Source organism: Herpailurus yagouaroundi, unplaced genomic scaffold (genome assembly GCF_014898765.1).
Source record: "Herpailurus yagouaroundi ecotype Mexico unplaced genomic scaffold, PumYag 163, whole genome shotgun sequence".
NCBI classification, from domain to species: domain Eukaryota; kingdom Metazoa; phylum Chordata; class Mammalia; order Carnivora; family Felidae; genus Herpailurus; species Herpailurus yagouaroundi.
In genome coordinates, this window is record NW_024412404.1 from 12,609,818 (window position 1) to 12,634,736 (window position 24,919).

General features: G+C 51.5%; 1 protein-coding gene across 9 annotated transcripts in view; it reads left to right on the top strand.

Annotated features, from left to right (window-relative positions):
• The window catches only part of CDH23 (cadherin related 23), a 420,227-nt gene that overhangs the window by 34,994 nt on the left and 360,314 nt on the right, over nucleotides 1-24,919 (top strand). For all 9 annotated transcript variants that reach the window (XM_040485294.1, XM_040485295.1, XM_040485296.1 and 6 more), the window contains exons 2-3: nucleotides 15,096-15,167; nucleotides 22,506-22,583. In XM_040485294.1, the coding sequence (XP_040341228.1) occupies nucleotides 15,101-15,167; nucleotides 22,506-22,583 (145 nt within the window). In that variant the 5' untranslated portion in view covers nucleotides 15,096-15,100. The remainder of the gene's footprint in view (nucleotides 1-15,095; nucleotides 15,168-22,505; nucleotides 22,584-24,919) is intronic.

Genomic DNA, 24,919 nt, shown 5'->3' on the forward strand with positions numbered 1-24,919 from the left:
TATTTGTTCTTGCTATCCAGGAGCATGGAATCTTTTTCCATTTTTTTTGTGTCTTCTTCAATTTCTTTCATAAGCTTTCTATAGTTTTCAGTGTATAGGTTTTTCACCTCTTTGGTTAGATTTATTCCTAGGTATTTTATGGTTTTTTGTGCAACTGTAAATGGGATTTATTCCTTGATTTCTCTTTCTGTCACTTCATTGTTGGTGTATGGGAATACAACCGATTTCTGTGCATTGATTTTATATCCTGCAACTTTGCTGAATTCATGAATCAATTCTAGCAGTTTTTTGGTGGAATCTTTTGGGTTTTCCATATAGAGTATCATGTCATCTGTGAAGAGTGAAAGTTTGACCTCCTCCTGGCCGATTTGGATACCTTTTATTTCTTTGTGTTGTCTGATTACAGAGGCTAAGACTTCCAGTACTGTGTTGAATAACAATGGTGAGAGTGGACGTCCCTGTCTTGTTCCTGACCTTAGGGGGGAAGCTCTCAGTTTTTCCCCATTGAGGATGATATTAGCATTGGGTCGTTCATATATGGCTTTTATGATCTTGAGGTATGCTCCTTCTATCCCTACTTTCTTGAGGGTTTTTATCAAGAAAGGATGCTGTATTTTGTCAGATGCTTTCTCTGCGTCTATTGAGAGCATCATATGGTTCTTGTCCTTTCTTTTATTGATGTGATGAATCACATTAATTGTTTTGCGGATATTGAACCAGCCCTGCATCCTAGGTATAAATCCTGCTTGGTCGTGGTGAATAATTTTTTTTTAATGTCTTGTTGGATCCAGTTGGCTAATATCTTGTTGATGTGGCCTTTTCTGCCTAAGGAAGTTGCTATCACATTTCTTGTAAGGCCAATTTAGTAACTTTGGTGAGCTCCTGTAACTTTTATTTGTTTGGGAAACTCTTTCTCTCTCCCACAGTTCTGAATGATAACTTTGTCAGGTAGAGGATTCTTGGTTGTAGGTTTTTTATCCTTCTAGCACTTTGAATATATCCTGCCCCCTCCCTTCTGGCCAACAGGGTTTCTGCTAGAAAATCAGCTGATAGCCTTATGGCTACATAATTATTTGCTTTTCTCTTGTTGCTTTTACGGTTTACTCTTTATCTTTAATTCTCATCATTTTAATTATTATGTGTTTTGGTGTGGACCTCCTTGGGTCTACGCGATTTAGAATTTTCTGTCTTCTCAGACCTGGATGTCTGTTTCTGTCCCCAGGTTAGGCAAGTTTTCATTTATTTTTTTTTTCAAGTAATTTTGTCACTTTCTCTCTCTTCTTCTTTTGGTTCCTCTGTAATGCAAATGTTAGTATGCTTGATGTCCCTGAGTGTCTTAACCTGTCCTTATTAAAAAATATTTTTTTCCGGGCGCCTGGGTGGCTCAGTCGGTTGAGCGTCCGACTTCGGCTCAGGTCATGATCTCATGGTCTGTGAGTTCGAGCCCCGCGTCGGGCTCTGTGCTGAGAGCTCGGAGCCTGGAGCCTGCTTCGGATTCTGTGTCTCCCTCTCTCTGACCCTGCCCCGTTCACGCTCTGTCTCTCTCTCTGTCTCAAAAATAAATAAACATTAAAAAAAAATTTTTTTTTCTTTTTGTTGTTCAGCTTTGGTGCTCTTCCCTACCCACCTTCCAGTTTGTTGATCTGTTCTGAGTCCTCTGATCTGCCGTGGATTCCCTCTAATATATTATTCATTTCAGCTACTATATTCTTCAGGTCTGCTTGGTTCTTTTATGTATTCTCTATCTCTTTGTTGAAGTTCTCACTGAGTTTTTCCACTCTTCTCTCGAGTGCAGTGGGCATCTTTATGATCATTACTTTGCACACGTTATCAGGTAGCTTGCTTATCTACATTTTGTTTATTTCTTTTTCTGAGGTTTTCTCTTGCTCTTTCATTCAGAACATATTTCTCCATCTCCTTATTTTGTCTGACTCTCTGTGTTTGTTTCTACGTGTTAGGTAGGTCAGCTACATACCCTCATCGTGAAAGTAGTGGCCTTATGCAGAAGAAGTCTTGCGAGACCCAGCAGCACAGTCTCCCCCGGTTTCCACAACCGGGCGCTCCAGGGGTGTCCTCTGTGTGGACTGCATGGTGTGACTGGGCCTTGACTGGGCAGGCCCAACCCTTGGCTTGGCTGTGGCAATGACTCGGTGCCACTGCTGTGGGTACATGGCGGGCAGGGCCGGCCCTGGTGTGGTTGGTTGAGAGGCCCGACTGTCGTTGACTATGAGCTGTTCGTTTTCACTGTTATAAACAATGCTCCGTAAACATCCTCAAAACAGAGCCCTGTGCCCTGATTCTGATGATCTCCTTAGGGAAAGTTCCTATTAGTCGAATTGCTAAGTCAAAAGGTATGAATGCTTTTAAGGCCGTGGTTTGTTTGTGCCAAATGGCCTCCCACAAAGTTGTACCACTTATGCTAGAGGAGATTTTCATCAAAAAAAAAAAAAAAATTGCCATGTGGAATAGTCTGACTGAAAAGCAGAAGGATTCGCTGTTTTACCTTTTAGGGCCTCTTCCTGTTTCCATGTTCCGATTTCTTGCATCAGAGGAGACAGCAAGGCTTGTGCAGAGAAGATTGTCAAAGGGAGCCCACCCTTTGACAGAACTTTCCTCCACACCTTCTCTCCTTGGCCTTCACCTGGCCAGATGTCTGGGTCTCCCACCCACCCGTGACTTTAATGGTGTCGGGGAGACAGACAAGCAACCAGAGGATAACTCTTCATCTACAAAATGTGTTGAGAGGTATGAAAGGCAAGAGCAGGGTACAGTGAGAAAAAAATAAGGGTGACCAACTATCATAGTGGTTAGGGAAGGCCTCCCTGAGCAGGGGACAATTAAACTGACGTACGACAAAATAGGGGTCAGAGTGTGGTGTGTGGGGGAACTTCACATGTGGTGACTGGGCTGCTTTGCAGCTGGTGGTCCCCATAAGTTTATTCTTTATATTTTTAAAGTAGGCTTCACACCCAATGCAGTGCTTGAACTTACGACCCTGAGGTCAAGTCAGATGCTCTACCTACTGAGCCAGCCAGATGCCCCTCCCCCCACCCCCCATAAGTCTATTCTGATTGGACCGGGCCCTGATACGATCGGTATGCCTGACTCTACTGACGGCTTATTAATTTTTTTTCTTAGTAATAACATGAGAGGAGCCTTTTATTTATAATAAATAAATATAATTAAATATGATAATAAATAACCTTTTATTTATTTTATGTATACATATCATATTTTATTATGGCAGGATTTACAAAATGTAAATTTTGCCATTGAGTCATTTTTAGCATTTTTTATTGCAGCAAAATACGTATAACAAAATATACCATTTTAACCATTTTTAAAAAATGTTTAATTTTGGGGCGCCTGGGTGGCTCAGTCGGTTGAGCATCCGACTTCAGCTCAGGTCATGATCTCACAGTCTGTGAGTTTGAGCCCCATGTCGGGCTGTGCTGACAGCTCAGAGCCCGGGGCCTGTTGCAGATTCTGTGTCTCCCTCTCTCTCTGACCCTCCCCCGTTCATGCTCTGTCTCTCTCTGTCTCAAAAATAAATAAACGTTAAAAAAAATTAAAAAATAAAATAAAATAAAATGTTTATTTTTGAGAGAAAGAGAGAGGGCAAGTGGAGTAGGGGCAGAGAGAGAGGGGGACAGAGGATCTGAAGCAGGCTCCGTGCTGAGAGGCAGAGAGCCTGATGCGGGGCTCGAACTCACAAACCCTGAGATCGTGACCTGAGCTGAAGTTGGACGCTTAACCGGCTGAGCCACCCAGGTGCCCCTTAACCATTTCTAAGTATCTAGTTCAGTGGCATTAAGTACATTCACACTGTTATGCAACCTTCACCACCATCCATCTCCAGAACTTTTCATCACCCCAGACTGAAACTCTGCACCTGTTGAACAATAGCTCCTCCTTTTGCCACCCCTACCCCCAGCCTCTTGTAACCACCGTTCAACTTTCTGTCTCTCTGAGTCTGACGACTCTAGGTACTTCATATAAATGGAACCATACGCTCATTGTCCTTTTGCGACGGGGCTTACGTCTCTTGGCATAATGTCTTCAAGATTTATCCATGTCATAGTGTGTGCCAGAATGTCGTTCCTTTTTAAGACTAAACAATATTCCATTGTATGTGTATACCACACTTGGGGGTATCCATTTATCTACTGATGGACATTTGGGTTCTTTCCACCTTTGGCTATTGTGAATAATGCTGCTATGAACATGGGTGTACAAATATTTGCTCAGGTCCTTATTTCTAATTCTTTTGCATATATGCCAGAAGTGGAATCTCTGGCTCGTATGGTAATTCTATGCTTAATTTCTTGAGGAACCACCGTACTGTTTTCTACAATGGCTACACTGTTTTATATTCCCCCTGAGCAATACACAAGGGTTCCCATTTTTCTACATTCTTTCCAACACTTATTTTATGTTTTCTTTTTTTTAATAGCTATCCTAATGAGTGAGAAGTGGTCTTTCATTGTGATTTTTATTTGCATTTCTCCAATAACTAATGATGTTGAGCATTGTTTCATGTGTCCCTTGGCCATTTGTATATTTTCTTTGGAGAAATGTATATTTAAATTTTTTGCTTATTTTTGACCTAGATTTTTTATTGTGCTGTTGAGTTTTAGGAGTTCTTTATATATGATAGATACTAATCCCTTATCAGATAGGTGATTTACAGATATTTTCTACGTGTTAGGTACAGATATTTTCTACGTGTTGATAGTGTCCTTTGATGCATGGAAGTTTTTCATTTGAATGAAGTCCAGTTTATTTAACTTTATTGCCTGTGCTTCTGGTGTTATCTCCTTGAAATCATTGCCAAATCTAATCATGAAGCTTTCCCTCTGTTCTCTTACATGGTTATATATATTTCGTAGTATTGGTATTGTAGTCCCTACCAAACCACTACAACAATCATTTATGCTTACTTATGTCTGTGGGTCAACGGGAGGGTCAGCAAATCTAGGCTAGGGTCAGCAAATCATTAACATGATTCTGGGCCGTGTGTGGTTTCAGTCTGCTCACTCTGCCTGGGGTGTGCTCATCTCAGGTTGACAGGCAGGAATTCAAGAGGCACGCTCCTCTGCGTATGATTCCTGTGCCTCCACTAGTATGGAGGTGGGCCAAAACATCCATTGGTCCAGATGAGTCATACGGCCAAGCCCAGCTTAAAAGGTGGGACAGCACACTGCCTACCATGAGACCCCAAGATGGGTGCAGATGTGTAATCCTATGCAGAGTGAAGGCTTGGGACCGATCATTTGATCAACCACAGTGATGGCCAAGGGTTAGGAATGAACTTGGCAGGGGTGAGGCTTAGAGAGGGCAAGTGTGCCCAAAATATGATGATCATGAGGGTAAGGAGGAAACTGCCACTTACTGGCTGTATAAAATGTGTTTGTTAACTGAACGAAAAAGAAAAAGAGTGTATCAGTGGAGGTAAGCTTACTGAGGCGAGAAAGGGGAGCATGGGAACCTATTTGGAGAAGAAATTGGGTCACTGTAGGATATGTTAAGTGTTAGCGACCTACCCAGGAGGGGATGTTAAGTGGGCAAAGGCTGTATGGGATAAACTGGACTCTACTTGCAAGGAGCTGAGGGCCTTCTGGGAGAAGGAGGGCGTGTACAAGTCTAGCCCCCACAGCTGGAAGAGCTGCCTCCAGAAATGCAAACCCAAAAGCCAGGGGAGCTGAGGGTCCAGCTTCTAGCAGGGATCCAGGATGACTTTGTGGAAGAAGTGACAGAGCTGTGCCTTGAAGGCAGAACTGGAGGTGCAAGATGGAACCAGGTGGCACTTCGGATGGAGAGAACAGCCTGGCCAAGGACAGGGTGTGGTGACTGGCAGTGACCCCAGTGAGGGAGAGGGTGTACATTGCAGCAAGGTCACAGAGCCGGGCCAAGGTGTGTTGGTTTTCACCCTACTGGTGAGCCAGGGGGTAGGAGAAAGCCAACCTTGGTCAACTCCATTCTAGCTCCATGCCCCAATGGGGTGGGGGAATCTGAGGATCAGGATCCTTAGCTACCTTTTCTGGAACTTGAAAAAATAGTGACCACACAGCTCTGGGAAAGGTATGGGGACACGCCCTTCTGTAAGAGTTGGGGGGAATGCAACTTGGTGCATCCTCTTTGAGAGTAGTTTGTCAACAGCTATAAAACTATGAAAGTTTCCTTCTTCATATGGTGCGTGTAAATATAGGAACAAGGCTATTCATTGTGGCTTCATTTGTCAAATTGCAAAGTTAAAAACAACCTCGATGTCCATCAGCAGAGATAAGTTATGGTCCCCCCCCCCCCCCTCGCCCACTACAACTGTTAAAAAGAGCAGGCTCTGTATGTTCTGAAACAGAACAGTCTTCGGGATATATCATCATGCGGCAAAACGGACTAGGATAGCATGGATACCGCTTAGATTTTTCTAAGAGAGGGAGAGACCTGTATGCACATACGATAGACACTTCAGGAACCCTCCATCCAGCGTCCTCTCTGGGAACATGTGAGCTTGGGTAGAAGGGAGACTCACTTCCTGCTGGGGCTACGCTAGAAGGGAGACTCACTTCCTGCTGGGGCTACGATGGAAGGGAGACTCACTTCCTGCTACACACCCTTTTGTATAGTTATTTACCATGTCTGTGCATTACTTCCAAAAAGAACAGACTAAAATAAAATATATTGCCTACGGAGTGACTTAAAAAAAAAAAAGTATAGGTCAAGGAGACTCAGATACCAGGCTTCACGTGGAGGATGCTGGGCCACTGTGGTGCCCCTCCTGGGATTCTCAGTCCTGCCTCACTCATCTACCATCCATGGGCATCAGTCAGTGGGAACTTTGGGGAGGGATCCAGGGGAGGGCACAAACACACTGATCTTTTCCCTCCTTACGGGAAAAGTCCTGCTTAGTGACCTCTCACAGCAGCCTCCCCTGACAGTGGCCTGGACGGGGTGGGCTTTGAAACATGGCCATCAGTGGCTGACAGTGGCTTGTCCGTTAGTGGCCCTAATGGTGTCATCTGCGGGCACCTCCTTGCACGCACGAACCCCTCCATGTGTAGTGGTGGTGAATAATCCCCAAATTGTATTTGATTTCTGCTGTGTATTTCTGTATTTCTATTCAAAGCTGAGTGCATCTGATTTTATGCGAATTCATAGCAGTTCAAACTAAATTGTGGCACCCTGCTGTGAAAATCTTTCACTCCTGAGAAACTGAAAAGCTGCTCAGATGTCCCCTCCTGCCCTTTCCCTCCCCCTCGGCTCCGTTTCTTCCTGTCCCCTTGCTTGCTGGATGGAAGGCACTGCCTCTCGCCACCCTGAGCACACCCTCGGTTCCTGCATCCCCTGACTGGGCTGCAGGGAGAGGTGGGAGATGGTAACCATTGAGGGCCCTGACCTGGGGGTTGAGCCCGGAATGCACCGATTTCCCAGAAGAGGGGAGTGTGTCCTTTGTGCCTGCCGCCACAAGGAACATGCTTTCCAGTCTCCATCCGGGAGACCAGGCTGTGATGGGCTCTGTCTTGGGTTTGGTCCAGAGGCATTTGGTGACACCCCTACAGATCGGGAGGAGCTGTATGATGAACCTGGCTTCTTCCAGCCTGGGGGAAGCAATGGGGACAGGAAGGAGGGGCCATCCAAGGTTGGGTCAGGGGCATCTTGAGGGCACATTTCGTTCGGGGATTCACTGGGCCCAGCTTTTGTGTGTGTGTGTGTGTGTGTGTGTGTGTGTGTGAGCGTAGGAGTACCTTCGGACACTTGTTTTTCTTTTCAGTTGTTAGTCCCCACCTTCAGCCTGGGGCCTGGTCTCTAAGACCAGGTTTAGCTCATACTGGTACTTACGAGTCCCCATGGCTGGAACGCAGGGAAGTCCTCCTGAGGGTGGGCGTAATCAGAACAACCCCCCAATCTGCCCTGGTGTGGGAAGGTAACAGGACTGGGCTGGGAGGCAGGGGTCTCTGAGCTGGGACCGCCTCGCCCCCTGTCCAGGAGGGAGAGAGCCCCTTGTCCACGGAAGGGCCTGAGTAGTGGCAGAGGGGTGTTATTAGCCAGAGGAACTTTGAGGACCCTCCCAGCCCTAAGGGTCTCCTCCGGTAGTCACATCTGGGGTGTGGACTTCAGGGAGGCTCAGCAGAGCATAAGACAAAACTTTATTTTTTTAGATATAAATTTATTTTTATTTTTTTATTTTAGAGAAAGAGCATGAGCAGGAGAGAAGGGCAGAGAGAGAGAGAGAGAGAGAGAGAGAGAGAGGGAATCTTAAGCAGGTTCCACACTGAGCATGGAGCCTGATGCAGGGCTCAATCCCACGAACCTGGGATCGTGACCTGAGTCAAAATCAAGAGTTGGACGCTCAACGAACTGAACTACCCAGGTGTCTCTAGGAAAGATCAGTCTTTCTTTCTTTCTTTCTTTCTTTCTTTCTTTCTTTCTTTCCTTCCTTCCTTCCTTCCTTTCTTCCTTTCTTTCTTCATCTTTCTTTCTTTCTTTCTTTCTTTTTCTTTCCTTCTTTCTTTCCTTCTTTCTCTCTTTCTTTCTCTCTTTCTTTTTTTTCTTTTTCTTTCTTAATGTTTATTTTTGAGAGAGACAGAGCGCGAGCATGAGCAGGGGAGGAGCAGAGAGAGAGAGAGAGAGAGAGAGAGAGAGAGAGAGAGAGAGAGACGGAGACACAGAATCCGAAGCAGGCTCCAGGCTCCGAGCCGTCCGCACAGAGCCCCGCGTCGAGCTCCAACTCACGAACTGTGAGATCACGACCTGAGCGGAAGTCGGACGCTCAACCGACTGAGCCAGCCCGACGCCCCTAGGAAAGAACTTCCTAATCAGAGTTGTGTGTCTGTTCACATGCTGCTGCCGATGTTTTGGTAGGATGGACATTAGCTAAGTCTCTGGTTGTAAAAACGTTGGGTGTTCTAATAGAAGATTTGGAAAATGCGGTGAGTGTGTAGAAGAATGTGGAATCAGCTGTAACTGCACCTCTCAGATGAAACCGTTTCACCTAATAGTCCTGTCCGTGCACGCGCTGCCCCTACCCACAGACACACACATACCCATCCGTATGTGGTCCTCTGCTTCTTGTGGACATCACACAGTTGAACCAGTTCCCGCTGGGTGTCTGGGCTGCTCCCCTGGGCTGCCGCGAACATCGCTGGGGCTTAGCGTTCATGCGCCGCCATAATCATTTCCTCAGCTAAAGTTCTGGAAGTGGAATCGCTAGGCCACGCGTTGAGGGTGGCTCTTTGTAGGTTTTAAACATTGATGGATACTCTCAGCCAAGTTGCCTCGGCTCGAGGGTGTTGGGATCTTGGTGATCTCGTCTCTCTGGTGGCTCCAAGTACCACCTACACGCCGATGACCCCCACGTCTACGTCTGCATCTCTGGCCCCACCTCAGGCCTGACGTCTAGGTGGGGGTGTCCTCCTGCCTGTCCCACGATGCTGCTGGGTTCTCAACAGCCTTTCCAAGCTCACCGTGCCCCAAACTGAACTTCTGCGCTCAGCTCTCAGCTTGTTTCCCCTGCTGCCTCCTCCCAGCTGGGTAGCAGCAACTCCATCCTTCCGGGCGCCTGGGCCAAACCCTCAGGCTCGGTCCTTTCTCACACGGCCTCGTCTTCTCCAGTAGGGGACCCGCTCAGCTCTACCTCGACACATGCCAGACCCCACACCCTCCACCCCAGTCTCTGGCCAGAGCCCTCAGATGTCTGGCCGCCACACCGGTCTGCCTGCTTCTGCCCTTGCCCCTGCAGTCAGTCCCCAGTAGTGCGGCCAAGTGCTCCAGTAAAACTTGACTCTTGCACGGCACTCTCGGGTGGCTTAGGACCGTGACTCCCACGTGACTCCCATCAGTGATGGGCCCATTGTGTCTGTGGCCTCGTCTCCTGCCGCTCTCCCCCACCATGTACCCAGTTACAGCCCCGCTGGCCTCCTTTCCATGTGCGTTAGCACCCTCTTGCCTCAGGGCCTTTGCACAGGCTGTTGCCGCTGCCTGGAAGATGGCTAACCGCATGGCTCACTCTCCTGCTTCCTCACTGTTTGTTCATATAGCACCTTCAGTGATAGGCAGACTACCCTCACCCCGTTCCTTGCCTCTCTCCTTAGTACTTATTCCCAAGCACGCCGTAGAACTTGCCCACCTACGCCGTCTGTGTTGGTCTCTCCTGGGAGTGTCAGCCCCCACCCCGGAAAGGTCCTCAGCTCGTTTCCTTCGGTGCACTTGTGTCTAACACAGTGCCTGGCACACGGCAAGTAATGTCAGGGCAGACGCGTGCGGTGGGGCCAGACCCGGCTTAGAAGCCTCTCCTTGCAGCTCCCCGGCCCTCGGGGGTGTAAATGGAGGCTTTGATTGGGGAGGTGATTCCCAGGTGGGGTGACTCCCTAGATGCTGTAACCGTGCCACCTGCCGGAACATCCCCTGTGGCCCTCAGCCCAGGCCCGCGTGAGCAGCAGGTTTTTACAGGTTGATCACAGGAGAAGGCACAGGCCAGTGTGGGTCGCGTGGCTGCCTCGAGTACGGCTGTCTTTGCAGTCTGCTCCCTCCAGGGACAGAGGTGGTAACCTCTTGGGGATGGTGCCGGAGAGGGCCATGTGGGAGGAGGAGGCGGGGGGCTTGGTCACCTCTGATGGTGCGGACGTTGTCTTATTGGTAGCGGTTCTCGGGCCAAGGCCTGTGAGATGCCAATACGCCAGAAAGGCAGGCTAAATAGGAACCCGCTTCCCGGCCCTGGCTGTCCCCCTTCTTCCTGGCACACGCACTCGGCCTTGCTGCTGGCTCTTGTATCCTGTGGCTGTGAAGCAGTTGTAAGGGTTGGGGCTGAGGCTGGGCGACCAACTTTTGACGGCCATCGGAATGGGGTTCGAATCCCAACCTGGCCACTTATCAGCTGTGTGACCGCGGGCAGGTCTCTCAGACTCTCCGAGCCCCAGCACGGACAGCACGTCGCCCGCCGCGGTGACTGGCACGTAACGTGCACTCGGCGAACGTTAACACTGTGCAGCCCACATCTCACCTCCTCTGGAAGGTTCAGGACTTCTCTTTCCATGGCCTTGGGCAGCAATGGTCTCTATCATTTATTTGACACCTGGCACATGTTCGTAGCCATCCTCCCCCAGGGCCTGGCCCCGGGCTTAGCGTGAAAGAGGCTGTTGAGAACTGACAGCCCGACGCCTCTGAGGCCTGGTTCTGTGTCTTCTTGGCAGTGGGTATGTTTGAGGGATTTCTGGAAGTCTTCCTGCAAGGATGGGCTGTAAGCCAGGTCCCTGAGAGATTTGGGGGCAGCCAGCCCTGACCCTGCTCCTACCCCTGGGGCACGTCTCTGGCACGTATCCCAGGCCCAGAGCAGAACCCCCGCACGGAAGGCTGTGTGTCTGTGTTTCCTGGTCCGGTGGGGGCAGGTGAGGGTTGGTAGGAGCCCAGGCCCCATCCTGAGGTGGAGGAGGTCACGCAGCTCTGCCGGGTGGGAGGTGGGAGGGCTGGGAGGTTGGGGAACAGCCGTTGCACAGGGCAGGGCGAGGTCAGGCTCTCCCGGGGGACACAGGCCACTTGCTGTGGCCCCAGTGTCAAGGGAATGCCTGCAGGCAATGCAGCATCCATTGCGACGCCTGGGCTGGAGGTTGGAACGCAGGGGCCTCTTCCCACTGCCGTTAGCCTCTCTCTCTGGGCCTTGCTTGCCTTCCTGTAGCCGGAGAGGCCAGAGGAAAGGCAAGAACTGGGATTTCAGGGAGAACCCGGTAGCAGGAGGGACCCACTTTTGCCTAGCTACTCCGCTTCACCCTTTGGAGCCGGGGTCCCCGCGACCTACGGTCTCGGCTCCCTTGCCCCAAGCCGAGGACAGAGTCAGCATGGAGCAGACATCACCCCTGCGTCTAACGGCTTCAGAGCTGCCCCCCGCCCCCGATCCTGCAGAATCAGGGCTGTGTTTGGCTGCCCGTAACCCACAGAAGAGAGGCGCCAAGGCAACGTGACTGCCTCCGGAGGGGAAGCAGACGTTTAAGGAGACAGGCTGGGGACAGTGCGCCTGGCAGCGTTGGACCCCGAGCCGGCGTCGTGGAAATGATGCGTTTGGCACATGTGGGTGTGTTGTGCACAAGTGTGCACTGCTTTGCAGACGTTCATCCTGTGTCTATTGTGTACTGTACTCCCGAGGGAGGGGCCGTGCCTTCCCTGTTATCTGTTAGGAAATGAGGAATGGCGGGCAGCAGCGTGGCGTGATGGAATCAGTTCCAGTCCTGGAGTGACCTCTCCGGGCCTTGATTCCCTCATCTGAAAAATGGGGACAATACGTTATGGGGACACTTCAGAGGACTGAATAAAACAACACCTCTGGAAATCCTTGGTCTGTGGGAGTTGCCCTCGTAAGTGTTTATTTCCTTCCTTCCTTCCTTCCTTCCTTCCTTCCTTCCTTCCTTCCGCTGCAAACTTCGTGCAACACCTTGCAGAATGGCTACACTCCCCAGCTATTTGTGGATGATGTTCTTGGCAGATGTTGTTTAATTCTTACAACATCTGGTTTGGGAAGGCAGAGGGCTGGAGATTTTTTTGAAAAAAACACTCACTCACTAGGAGATGTCAGATTGTCACTTAATTGCTCTGTGCCTCGGTTTCTCCACTTGTAAATCAGGGATAATGCCAGCAATGCTGGCTAGCTTCTTTGTAGGATATGCTACGGCAGTGCAGGATAACAGATGGAAAGTGGTTTGAACGTTTAGAAAAAGGCATCCCGCTCAACCTCGCTAGTAGTTAGGGAAATGCAAATTAAAGCAACAATGCCATACCATTTTTCATGCATCCGATTGGCAGCCATTTAAAAGAGGGATCACTTCCAGGTGGGCACAGAGGCCCTCTCATACGCTGCCGGAGGGAGCGGGAATTGCCACAACCTTTCCAGAAGGTAATACGGCGATGTCTAATAAAGGTTTACATACATGGCCCGGGTTGTATCTAATCCACCCAGTAATGCCGCAGCTGGAGAGCCAAGTTCAAGAGCATCCAAGGTCCCGACACGATTATTTTCGGAGGGAGGCCCCTCGTGGCATTACCCGTGGTGGTGGGAACCTGGGAACACCCAAATGCCCAACAGTAGGGGATGCTTGTCTCTCTTGCAAACACCCATGCTCTGAACTATGATTTAGCTCCTAAAAAGAAGGGCGCAGATGTAGCAGTGTTGACGTGGAGGGTCATCCGTGAAATATCATGATGTGAGAAGAGCAAGTTTCTTTTGTGTAGAGACAGTTCCATCATTCTAAAGATAAACACAGCCGCACCGCTCCATACGTGTGTGTAATGCGAACGGATTTGCTTGGGTGCAGGGAAGGGCCCGGTAGGACGCGTGCCCAGCCCAGCCCACCCACTCTGGCCATCAGACACGTCCTGTTTGGCTCCTACAAGTTGAATTATTTGCCAACATTTAAAAAGTGAATTCATAGAAAAAGCCCGATTGTCGGCTTTTCATTGAGAGAAATCAGAAGCCCTGGCCGCGCTGGGCCCACATCCCTCTTGGCTGGAACACATCAGCGGCTGCCCCTCTTGGACAGAGCCTGTGGCCTCTGAGTGGCCATCATCCCCACCCACCCGGTGTCTCCCTCATTTCTGTTCCTGGCCTGGCCCCTGGAGCATCTCAATTTGCATCCCTGTGATGCTGTTAACATTCCAAAGCTCAAGGGGGTGGAAATACGGGAATATATGAATGGGGGGGGGTGTCTGTCTTTTATTATTTAAATACATCTTAGGATCGTTTATTCTGCAAATTACCGTTTCATGCCTAGTAATCAGGACATCAGGGAAACAAATGTTAGAAGGGAAACCAAAGGGTGTCACGGGCCATTGCGTGTTGTATGTGGCAGGAACCCCGGTGGGGTCGTGTCACAGGCCACTCGGGCCACTCTGGGTCTGGAATTAAGGGATCTGAGCTTGTGGCTCTTTTGGAATCTCTCGCCCCTGGATCTTGCAGACATGTGGCAGTCTCTCCAGAGATCCCTTCCCTTCCGTTCCCTTCACCTCCCCGTGGCTTTCCTGGCCTCTCATCCACGAGGGAGGCGGCCGGTCCACTTAGGTCCAGATGCTGAGCCTGGTGCTCGCTAGAGGGGAGTCTCTGAGCAAGCCGTTGAACTGCAGGATGACGTGCAGGCCCTTGGCTAGGCCCTGCGGGGATGTGGAGGCGTGTGGGCTGTGTCCCTGTACTAACAGGGCTGGCATCTGAGAGGGCCGTGGCATCCCCAGCTGAGGAGCGTGGGCCCCTCCTGGCGCCTCTGCTGGTCTCCGGGAGGCCTGTCCCTGAATTGCTGCAGGGCTGAGAAGGAACCAGAGGACCGTGGCCCTGCTGTAACAGGGCCACCGCTATGGTGCGAGGTGCAGTCACCCTCCCCGACACCCTTCGAGGTGGGATCTCGCCTCGCTGAGCCGCTGGGGGCTGGGCTCCAGATCTCGCTGGAGCTTTGCTCTGAGCCCCCTAGAAATTTGGCCTCAGTGTTCTACAGACTTGCTGTGGAACGCTGTGCAGTTACCTCCCCTCTCTGTGCCACTCTGGACACTGCTGACTGCCGCCACCTTTCATATCCCAGATTATGAGATAGTAGGGTGGGTAGGAAAAGTGGGAAAAGACATGCCCATTGGGCACTTAGGCTGGGGGGATCCGGGGTGTTGGGCCTGCCAAGCCCGGTCTTAGACCCCTGACTGCCCGCTCAGCACCTATCTCCTATCCCTGTCCCCAGGCTACCCAAGCCCCATCACTCCTGGGGCTGCCATCCTGGAGGATGTAGGCAACGGCCCCTCCCCGCAAGGGGCCCAGAATGCCTCGGTCACGCATTCCTGTGCCTACTGCTTAGCCTCGCTCACTCTCTCGCTCGCTCGGCTGTGCAGCCGGCCCCATGAGGGCAGACTCACCGTGCCCCTGCCCCCACCCCCAGGCCGCTGAGCTATACCCAGCCCTGGACGATACGAAACCAAGCGATGCAGACCCTCTCTCCTTTCCCACACCCGCCTCCCCACCACGTGAGTTGATTCCCTCCCTTCTTCCCAGGCCAATTCTCCCCAGAGCTGCAGGGGTGGGCAAGTGTAGGAGGGGCTCGGAGGGCAGGCTTCTCACCTCTCCTTCCTTGTGTCCCCAGGAGACATGAGGTGCCACGTTGCCACCGGCTGCCTCGTGGCCTGGCTGTTTGTGCTGATCTCCGGATGCCTGGGTAAGTCCGATCCTCTGCCCTTCCTGCCGCCGCCAGCGTGGGGTTTGTGCACTGGGAGGGGGCTGGGGGGGGGGGGGCGCGGCTGCTCTGGGCCCGCAGACCTCGCCTTGCTGTGTGTGTGATTGCACACACACTTCCCTCTCTGGGCCTCGGTCGCTTCCGCAGCACTCACAGGACTGAAAATACCAGCCTCCCCGGGAGGGAAGGGGAGGAGCCTTGAGAAACAGGTGAACTCCAGGGGATGGAGGCATCTGTGACCGTGAACCCCTTCTGGGATGCAGGGAGTGGCTGCAGTGCTCTTCGGTTTCAGAGCTGTCTTTTGAGTACCCACTGTGTGAGGCTGTGTCTACTGTGCCCAGTTCTGGGGTACGGGGCAGTGACTCGTGCTCAGGGAGCCCCGAGCCTGGTGGGGGAGGAAGCCACAGCTAGGATTTACTACCTAGAAGGCAGGTGAGTATAGTGGTAAGAAGACGGACATGGCTCTGGAGAAGCCCATCAGAAGAAAAGATTGATTGGGCCTGTGGGGACAGGAGGGACTCAGCCAGAGGGAACATTTAATCGGGGCTTTGAAGACTGAGAAGTAGTTTTAGCGTAGGGAAACAGGAGGAAGGGAATCCCGGGAGGAAGGAACAGCTTGAGCGAATCGTGGTGGTGAGGTGCCCTTTCCCCTGGCGGGGAGGACCGGCCCTCCTTCCCCGGTGGCCAGATCAGCATCAGCTCTGGTGGCCGCGGAGGAGGCCGGGAAAGGCCTGGGCATTTGCCTGTCCCTTGGCTCCCGGACAGCTGGTGGCAAGGAGCAAAGCAGCTCTGGACTGCGCTGAAGGAAGGTTAGGACTGCAGGCACGGCTGGCATGGTGTCCCCTGGGGCCAGCGTGTCCCCGGGGAAGAGCTGTGGGCCCGGCCTGCCTGGTGACACGGGCAAACATATTCCTGAGTGAGGCCAGCTCCTTCTGTCACTCCAGGGAGCTAGGGAGTCGCTGGAGGAAGCCAGCCTCCCACTGGCTGCCTGAGAGTCCCTTGAAGCTCCCCTCTCCTGGCCACTGTGTCTGGAAGGATCTCTGCTGGAATGCCTCTGTGATGGGGAGCTCACTTCCATCCAGGCAGCCCGGGATTACGGCGCAGTTTCACGGACTCTCAGGGGAGAGCTGGAGGCGCTCTCAGACCCTCTCTCGAGTCTTGACCTCCTTTGCAGAGAAACCGACACCTGGAGATGTTACTGGCCCGAGGTCGTGCCAAGCAGGGCGTGGCTGAGCCTCAGTCAGGGTCAGGATACTGCTCCCACGGCCATTGCAGGAGACCTCAGTGGGGGCACATGAGATCGGCTCTGACCCTCTGGCTTTGCTGGATGGTGGGGGAGTCAGGACACTCTCCTCAGCCGGCTCTATGACCTTGGACACTCATGCCCTTCCCCCGCTGTTAAGAAGAAATACATCGGGGCGCCTGGTGGCTCAGTCGGTTAAGCGTCTGACTCTTGATTTCAGTTCAGGTCATGATCTCATCATTTCTGAGTTTGAGCCCTGCGTTGGGCTCTGTGCTGACAGTGCGGAGCCTGCTTGGGATTCTCTCTCTCCCCCTTGCCGCCTGCCCCTCCCGGGCTTGCACTGTCTGTAAAAATAAAACAGGTGCTAAGAGCTCGGCTGTATCCTCAGCAGAGGATAGTTTCCTCTTGAGCTCTCTGGGTGGAAGACGGTTTGTGCATCTCAAGTGGGCACGAGGGAGTAGCACAGAGCCAGGACTCCTGGGTTCCCCTCCAACCGCTTCCCTTGGGCAAGTGTCTTAGTCGCTCTGTCCTTCAGCTTTCTTATCTCTAAAGTCAAAGGACAATAGGACTCTCCTCCTTCAGTTGTCAGAATGATCAGACGAGTTAATGCACATGTCAAGCACTTAGAATAGCGCCTGGCACGTATTAGGTGCTAAAATAAAGCGTTAGCTCTTTTATTATGAGCTGTATCTTTCTCTGGGTGAAGGAAAATGGGGCGCAGGAAACAGAAAAGTTAAGCAAGTTGCCTGGGGCCACACAGCAGCTCTGTGGCAAAACCAGCCCATCTGGGGACTAGTCTGCTTTGCACGCATAGGAGGGTCCCTCTCTCTCATTGCCGGGTATGGTCCTCCCTTCCTGGTGCCTGTCTGAAGTGGCCAGTGTTGTTCCTTTGGCATGGTGAGGCCATGGCTGACCTTAGGGACTGAAGGACACCGTCTTCCACCCTGCCTTTCCGACACCTGCCCCTGACCCCTCACCCTCCTCTCGTTCCCACAGACCCTCCCGCATCACTTCTCCCCACTTTGTTTTCATCTGACCCACAGGCCCAGTGGATCTCTCCTCCCATCATCCCGGGTAGTCAGAGATGGGTCAGGCTCACAGATGTCAGACCCTCTTGTCAGCCTGTCATCTTCTCTTTGCCGAAGCTTCTTCCACCTTCTTCCCTCCGGCCTCGACGTGTTCTTCATCTGTGGGCTTGCTGGGGGGGCAGGAGGTGGAGGCCAGCAGCTCGCATGGTGTGTTTTCTGTGAGCCTCCCCGCTCCCTTCTCCCCTCAGGCCTGCGGTGGTAAGAAGCTAGATGCTGTGCGGTGTTTTTTTGTTTTTTCTTTTTTTTATCATGAAATGTATTGTCAAATTGGTTTCCATACAGCACCATACAACAGCTGCCCTCCTCAATACCCATCACCCACCCTCCCCTCCCACCCCCATCAACCCTCAGTTTGTTCTCAGTCTTTAAGAGTCTCTTATGGTTTGGCCCCCTCCCTCTCTAACTTTGTTTTTCCTTCCCCTCCCCCATGGTCTTCTGTTAAGTTTCTCAGGATCCACAGAGGAGTGAAAACATATGATATCCGTCTTTCTCTGTATAACTTATGTCACTTAGCATCACACTCTCCAGTTCCATCCACGTTGCTACAAAAGGCCATATTTCATTCTTTCTCATTGCCATGTAGTACTCCATTGTGTATATAAACCACAATTTCTTTATCCATTCGTCAGTTGGTGGGCATTTAGGCTCTTTCCATAATTCGGCTATTATTGAGAGTGCTGCTATAAACATTGGGGTACAAGTGCCCCTGTGCATCGGCACTCCTGTATCCCTTGGGTAAATTCCTAGCAGTGCTATTGCTGGGTCATAGGGTAGACCTATTTTTAATTTTTTGAGGAACCTCCACACTGTTTTCCAGAGCAGCTGTATCAGTCTGCATTCCTACCAACAGTACAAGAGGGTTCCCGTTTCTCCATATCCTCGCCAGCATCTATAGTCTCCTGATTTGTTCACTTTAGCCACTCTGACTGACGTGAGGTGGTATCTCAGTGTGGTTTTGATTTGTATTTCCCTGATGAGGAGTGACATTGAGCATTTGTTCATGTGTTGGTTGGCCGTCTGGATGTCTTCTTTGGAAAAGTGTCTATTCATGTCTTCTGCCCATTTCTTCACTGGATTATTTGTTTTCCGGGTGTGGAGTTTGGTGAGTTCTTTATAGATTTTTGGATGCTAGCCCTTTGTCTGATATGTCATTTGCAAATATTTTTCCCATTCCGTCGGTTGCCTTTTAGTTTTGTTGATTGTCTCCTTCACGGTGCAGAAGCTTTTCATCTTGATGAGGTCCCAATAGTTCATTTTTGCTTTTAATTCCCTTGCCTTTGGAGATGTGTCGAGTAAGAAATTGCTGCGGCTGAGGTCAGAGAGGTCTCTTCCTGCTTTCTCCTCTCGGGTTTCGATGGTTTCCTGTCGCACATTCAGGTCCTTTATCCATTTTGAGTTTATTTTTGTGTTTGAAATATTTAAAGCTGGTGGACTCCTCCAACTACTGTGTGGGGAACAATCAGTAGGCGTGGCTGGCAGAGGTGGGAGGAAGCCACCAGGGCGGAGCCAACAGTGGATGCGGACTCACGGGGAAGGGGTGTGTGGGGCACGGGAAGTTGGGACTCCCCCATGTCCCCTCCCCTTGTACATCCACTCACGGACCAGCTGGGCTGGAGGTCTCACACAGAGCCTTTGTGCCTTGAGAGTGGTTTTTAAGAGAACACCTGTCCGTGTGCCCTTTCCCCACCCCTGCCCCGTCAGCCCCCTCCTGGTGCCCAGGGACCGCACTGGCAGCCCAGGGCCACGGGGTCTCTGGGGGCAGCAGGACTGTTCTGAGGACCCAGGCCCTGCTTGGTAGGTGGCAGGAGACATCTGCCCCTGGGGCCCTGCCGGTGGCCAGTGCAGAGCACTCAGCAGGTGATTATCGGCAGGTCCTGTAAAAGAAAATTTAAAAATGAACAATGCTGCTGCACTCGGTGTTTTTTCCTGGCTGGTTTCCCTCCCCCAGCAGCCCAAGCCCACCCCGGAGCCTTCACCCGGGTTCAGCCCGCTTCCCATACTGGAGCCCAAGGCTCTTCTTGGTCAAAAGCATCCCTCTCTGGCTGAGCAGGTGGCTCCATTATTAATACCAATATTAATAGTAGTTACCATTTATCCAGTGCTTGCTGTGTGCTGGGGCATGGCGCTAAGCACTTTATGTATGTAATCTCACTTAATCCTCAGGGCTGCCCTGAAGTAAGTCTTGTTACTACCATTTTACACCTGAATAAACTGAGGCATGGGAGGATCGTGTGGCTGGAAAGAAGCACAGGGAAGTTCCAAACAAAGGCAAGGCCCTTGGCCATTGGCCTCTTTCTGAGGCTGTTATGTGTGAGAGGGGTTCTGGATTCCTGATATGAGAGGATGGAGGAGTGTGGGGGGGGGGGGGGCACGTTTGTAGTAATGGTGATCAAGGAGGGCTTCCTGAAAGAAGGGATGTCTAAGATGAAACTTGAAGGATGTCTAAGAAGAAACTTGAGCCCACTCTGCACTAGGAGCATCTCAGGCGGGAGGGGGAAGTGCTCCTCCTCGACTCCAGCCTTCTCACTTCCTGGGAGCTGGCCTCCGTTCTCTAGCCTGGCACCAGCCCTGAGACAGCCCCAGCTCAGCCGAAATGGGGAAAAGAAGGACGTCCCCGGAGGACCCAGCAGGGGCTGCTTATGGCTGCACGACATCAGCCCTGTGCGAGACAGACCAGCTACCTACCCCCTGGTTGGCAGGGGCAGAAAGGGAAGAGCCCTCACTTGCCTACTTCTCGGGTGTTTTCCATACCAACAACCAATTCTCTGGACACCAACTGGGTGTCCAAAAATTTAATGAAATTCAGTCTGACGCTATTTGGAGTTAGTGTCAAATTATACACATTTAAGGGCTCGGGCGCACAAGACAGCCCCCATGTCACAGGCCAGTCACGAGTCCTAGGCCACCCATACTTCTCACCTACCGGCCATAAATCAGGGCTTCCTATGACCCCCTTCCTCAGGTTTTATCAGCTAGAATGACTCACAAGACTCAGGGAGGCAGTTTACTTCCATTTCCTGGGTTAACATAAAGAGTACAGCTCCGGGGCAGCCAGATGGAATGGGGTGAGAGTGGAGCTTCCGTGTCCTCTCCAGGTGCGCCACCCTCCCAGCACATGGATATGTTCACTTCCTGAGCACTCATCAGATCTCTTCAATCTCCAGCTCCCTCCCCTCCCCAGAGGTCTGGATGGGACTAAAAGATCCCCCCACTAACGAGTTGGTCTTTCTGCCCACCAGCCCCATCCTGGGGCTGCCTAGAGGCTCCCCACCCCCCAACCAAGTCCCCTCACTAGCATAAACTCAGCTGTGCTCAAAAGGGGCTCCTTATACACGATACTCCTCTCTCTCTGGAAATTCTAAGGAGTTTTGGAGCTCTGTGTCAGGAACTGGGGCAAAGACCAAATATATATATATATATATATATATATATATATATATATATATACACACACACACACACATATATATACGTATATATATTAAATACATATTATATATATACATGTATGTATACATATATATAGAAAAAAATTTTTTTTAATGTTTATTTTTGAGAGAGAGAGGGAGAGAGACAGAGCATGAGCAGGGGAAGAGCAGAGAAAGAGAGGGAGACACAGAATCCAAAGCAAGCTCCAGGCTCTGAGCTGTCAGCACAGAGCCTGAAACGGGGCTCAAACTCACAAACCATGACATCATGACCTGAGCTGAAGTCAGATGCTTAACTGGTTGAGCCACCCAGGTGCCTCCAAATATATATTTTTTATTATACTGCACTACTGAAGGCTGTTAAGAGGAGGTTCAGGGGACAGGTAAAGCCAGCCTTGGGGAGGTCTTGTGTGGGGAGCTTGTGGTTTGGGGGGCTCTTTGGAATCACTAAATTCCTCAGCCCGTGCCACTACTTCCTCAACTCCTTCCAAACCTGGCCCTTGTCCCAAGGCCATCACAGAGTGATACAAGGTCAACCACCCAGGGGTCCCCTAAGGCCTGTGCCACTTACTAGCTGTGTGACCCTGGGCAAGTTACTGCTTATTCCCCACAGGCCTCGTTTTCCTCAGCAGTAAGATGGGGATATGATAGCCCCGGCTGTACCATGAAGATTGGTGGAGGGGACGTAGTGGCTGGCATGGAGAAAGGTTCTATACATGGCATTGTTGTCATTCATCCTATGGGGCCGGCTCACGTTCCTTCACACGACAAATACCTCCTGGGGCTCCTGAGTCCTCGCTCTTCTCTGAGCACCAGGCTGGTAGCCATCGAGGAGGATAGCCCTGGTCCTTGGTGTGCTCACATGTCATCTACAGCCACGCTGCCTGGTGGGAGTACACGTGAGCCACATGTGTGAGTTGGAATTTTCTAGAAGCTGCATTAGAAAAGAAACACATTTTATTTAAAAAAATTTTTTTAATGTTTTTATTTATTTTTGAGAGAGAGAGACAGAGCGTGAGCAGGGGAGGGGCAGAGAGAGGAGACACAGAATCCGAAGCAGGCGCCAGGCTCCAAGCTGTCAGCACAGAGCCCGACGCTGGGCTCGAACTCACGGACCGTGAGATCATGACCTGAGCCAAAGTCGGACGCCCAACCGACTGAGCCACCCAGGCGCCCCAAGAAACACATTTTAATAATAAGTTTAACCCAATATATCCACAATATTTTCATTTCAACCCATGTTCAATATAAAAGGTTAATGAGATATTTTACACCCATGTTTTCATATAAAGCCTTTGAAATCCTGCGTGTATTTTATGCTTCATCATGTCCCAGGACTCATTAGCCATGTGGGGCTGGTGGCCTCTCTCGCCGTACGACCTCCCTACTGGCATTATTCCCCATTTACCCAGAAGCAGGACAGTGACTCGCTGAGGTCCTGGGAAGGTGGCCATGGCACTGGACGCAAGCTCAGTGCCCTCTGCAACCCCTACTCTGTGTCTCCCTTGCAGAAGCTATGGCATAAGGTCCTTGACTGACACTCTTGTCCTCTGACTTCCAGGCCAGGTGAACCGACTGCCCTTCTTCACCAACCACTTCTTTGACACGTACCTGCTCATCAGCGAGGACACGCCCGTGGGTGAGTTGGCACAAGGGCTGGTGGGCATGCCGGGTGGCATAGGGTGGGCTTCCCTTCCCACAAGCGAAGGTGATCTTAGAGATTGAGGCCATCTTCTACCAATTATTGGAACCTCTTCCGTGGTGTCCCTCATGGGGGTGTGTATGGCCTCTCCTTGGGGATGGGGCACTCAGTCCTTCCCAGGGCTGTCCCTTCCCACACGGGGGGGCTCCAAGTGCCCAAGGAGTTATCACATTGAGCCCAAGATGCGTGACTTCCTCCACTTCTGTTCTACAAGATGGCTTGCTCCTCTTCTTTGGGCAAACTTGAAGTTGGCAACTGTCACAGAGTTTGTTTTGTAGCCTTTTGCACTTTTCCGTGATCACCAAGTTTTCCGCAATGAGTCTGCCTGTTTTTGTCATTAGGGGAACAATTACCTATTTTGGAGGTGATCACAAACATCCCTCACACCCCAGCTTGAGTCACCTCATTACCCAGCTCTGTCCTCATGATCCCCTTCCTGAGGGCCTGGCCTCTATGCCTGTGGCTGGAGATGTGCACACATAGCCCTGTGGCCTTCGCTCGGCTCCGGGGACCAGAAGGTTCTCGGGAAGTGCAGCTGCACTGATGGGAAGACCCTCATTCCTGTGAGAGGCCCCTCCTGCCTCCCCCCACACTCCCTCCCTTGTCCTCATTCTTGTCCGTGTCATCTTAGGGAAAATGCCCGTCATCTGGGGCTTCTTAAACTCAGGTCTGCCTCCTCCGTGGGTCTGCGGGCGGGGCTCAGGGCCAGTGTGGTGCTTCTTTCTGGAGCGTCGCTTGTCCTTGGAAATGAAGCAAGATGGCATGGAGAGAGGGGAGGGGTGTGAAGGCATTTAACGCAGAGGTCATTTTAAACACTCTCTTACGTAAAACCAAAGGTAGATGTGTGATAGAGAAGATGCAAAATTCTTCATAGACATCTCTGCTTGATGAGGGGAGCCTCAGCAGGCCCCGGCCTCTCCCCTGCTGTGTGTGCGACCAGGACGGCAACCCCTGGAGAGACCTTTCCTTCCATCCTGGTGGAAGCTTTTTTGCAGGTGGCTGCGGAGTATAGCAGGTGTTTCTGACTGTTGTGGGGATTGTCCCCACAGTCCAATTGCTCCTTTCTAGGACCCATGGGGTTGGGGGGGGGGCCCTGGGGAAAGTTGCAACTCCTTTGGTGATTCACAGCCTCCCTTGGATCAGTGCTGCAAGGCTGGATTTGTGGGTGTAGGTGCTTAAAGGCTCCTCCGAGAAGGAGGCTGCCCGCCTCTCTGTCTGCCTCTTCGTCAGGCTTAGCTTAACTCCTGGTGGGGGGGGGGGGGGGGGGGGGGGACCCCAAGAACTCCCGGGGATGCTGCTGAGCTTCAGGGCACGTGCGTGGGCTTCTGGATTCATCTGGGGGTTCTCCCCAAACCCAGGCCTCGCATGGGGCTGGTGTGGAGGTAGGAGAGTAGCTGCCTAGTATATGTGGTTCGAGAAATGAATGAACATTAGCAGCCTTGTCATCAGTAGAGGCTCTCCCGGTTCACCCATCAGTCCATCAGCTATAGAGGGGTGCACCCTCTGTGCCAGGCCTAACTGCCATGCACCCAGAGAGGAATCCGACAGAAAGATAAAGAAGTCGATGTTGGGGTGATGGGGGCCGGGTTGGATGTCCGGTTAAGTTCCAGTGGGGCCTTGAAGGAGGAAGGTGTGTTCTTCTGGGGACAGAGCAGAGGCAGGAGGAAGCCGGAGAGGTTTTGGGGAAGTGGTGGCCCTTGAGCAGAGTCCCAAAAGACTCCCTTTCTGTTTCTTCACATACTGTTTCCTACAGCTGGTTTTTACAAGTGTCAGTTCTTTTTATTTTTTAACATTTTTTAATGTTTATTTATTTTTGAGAGAGAGAGAGAGAGAGAGAGAGAGAGAGTAAGCAGGGGAGGGGCAGAGAGAGAGGGAGACGCAGAATCCGAAGCAGGCTCCAGGCTCCGAGCTGTCAGCACAGAGCCCGACATGGGGCTCGAACTCAAGAACCTCAAGATGGTGACCTGAGCCGAAGTCAGATGCTCAACCGACTGAGCCACCCAGGCGCCCCTAGAAGTGTCTGTGCTAACCTCAGCCTCCCAGGGATTGCTCTGTGGTGGAGGGACTATATCTGGGACAGGGGGGACCATTGAGGCAGAGGCGTGGCCAGCCGTTAACTGACGGGGCTGCTGGCGGGGCGAGGCGAAGGCCGCCCTCAGGTGAGCGGTGCTGGCTGTGACACCCTATCTGTGACCCTGCTCAGCCCCGAGTGTGGCGTTCTCAGAGGCCTGTGGTGCAGGGAACGCGGTGGGGTGGAGTGGGTATTGCTTGGC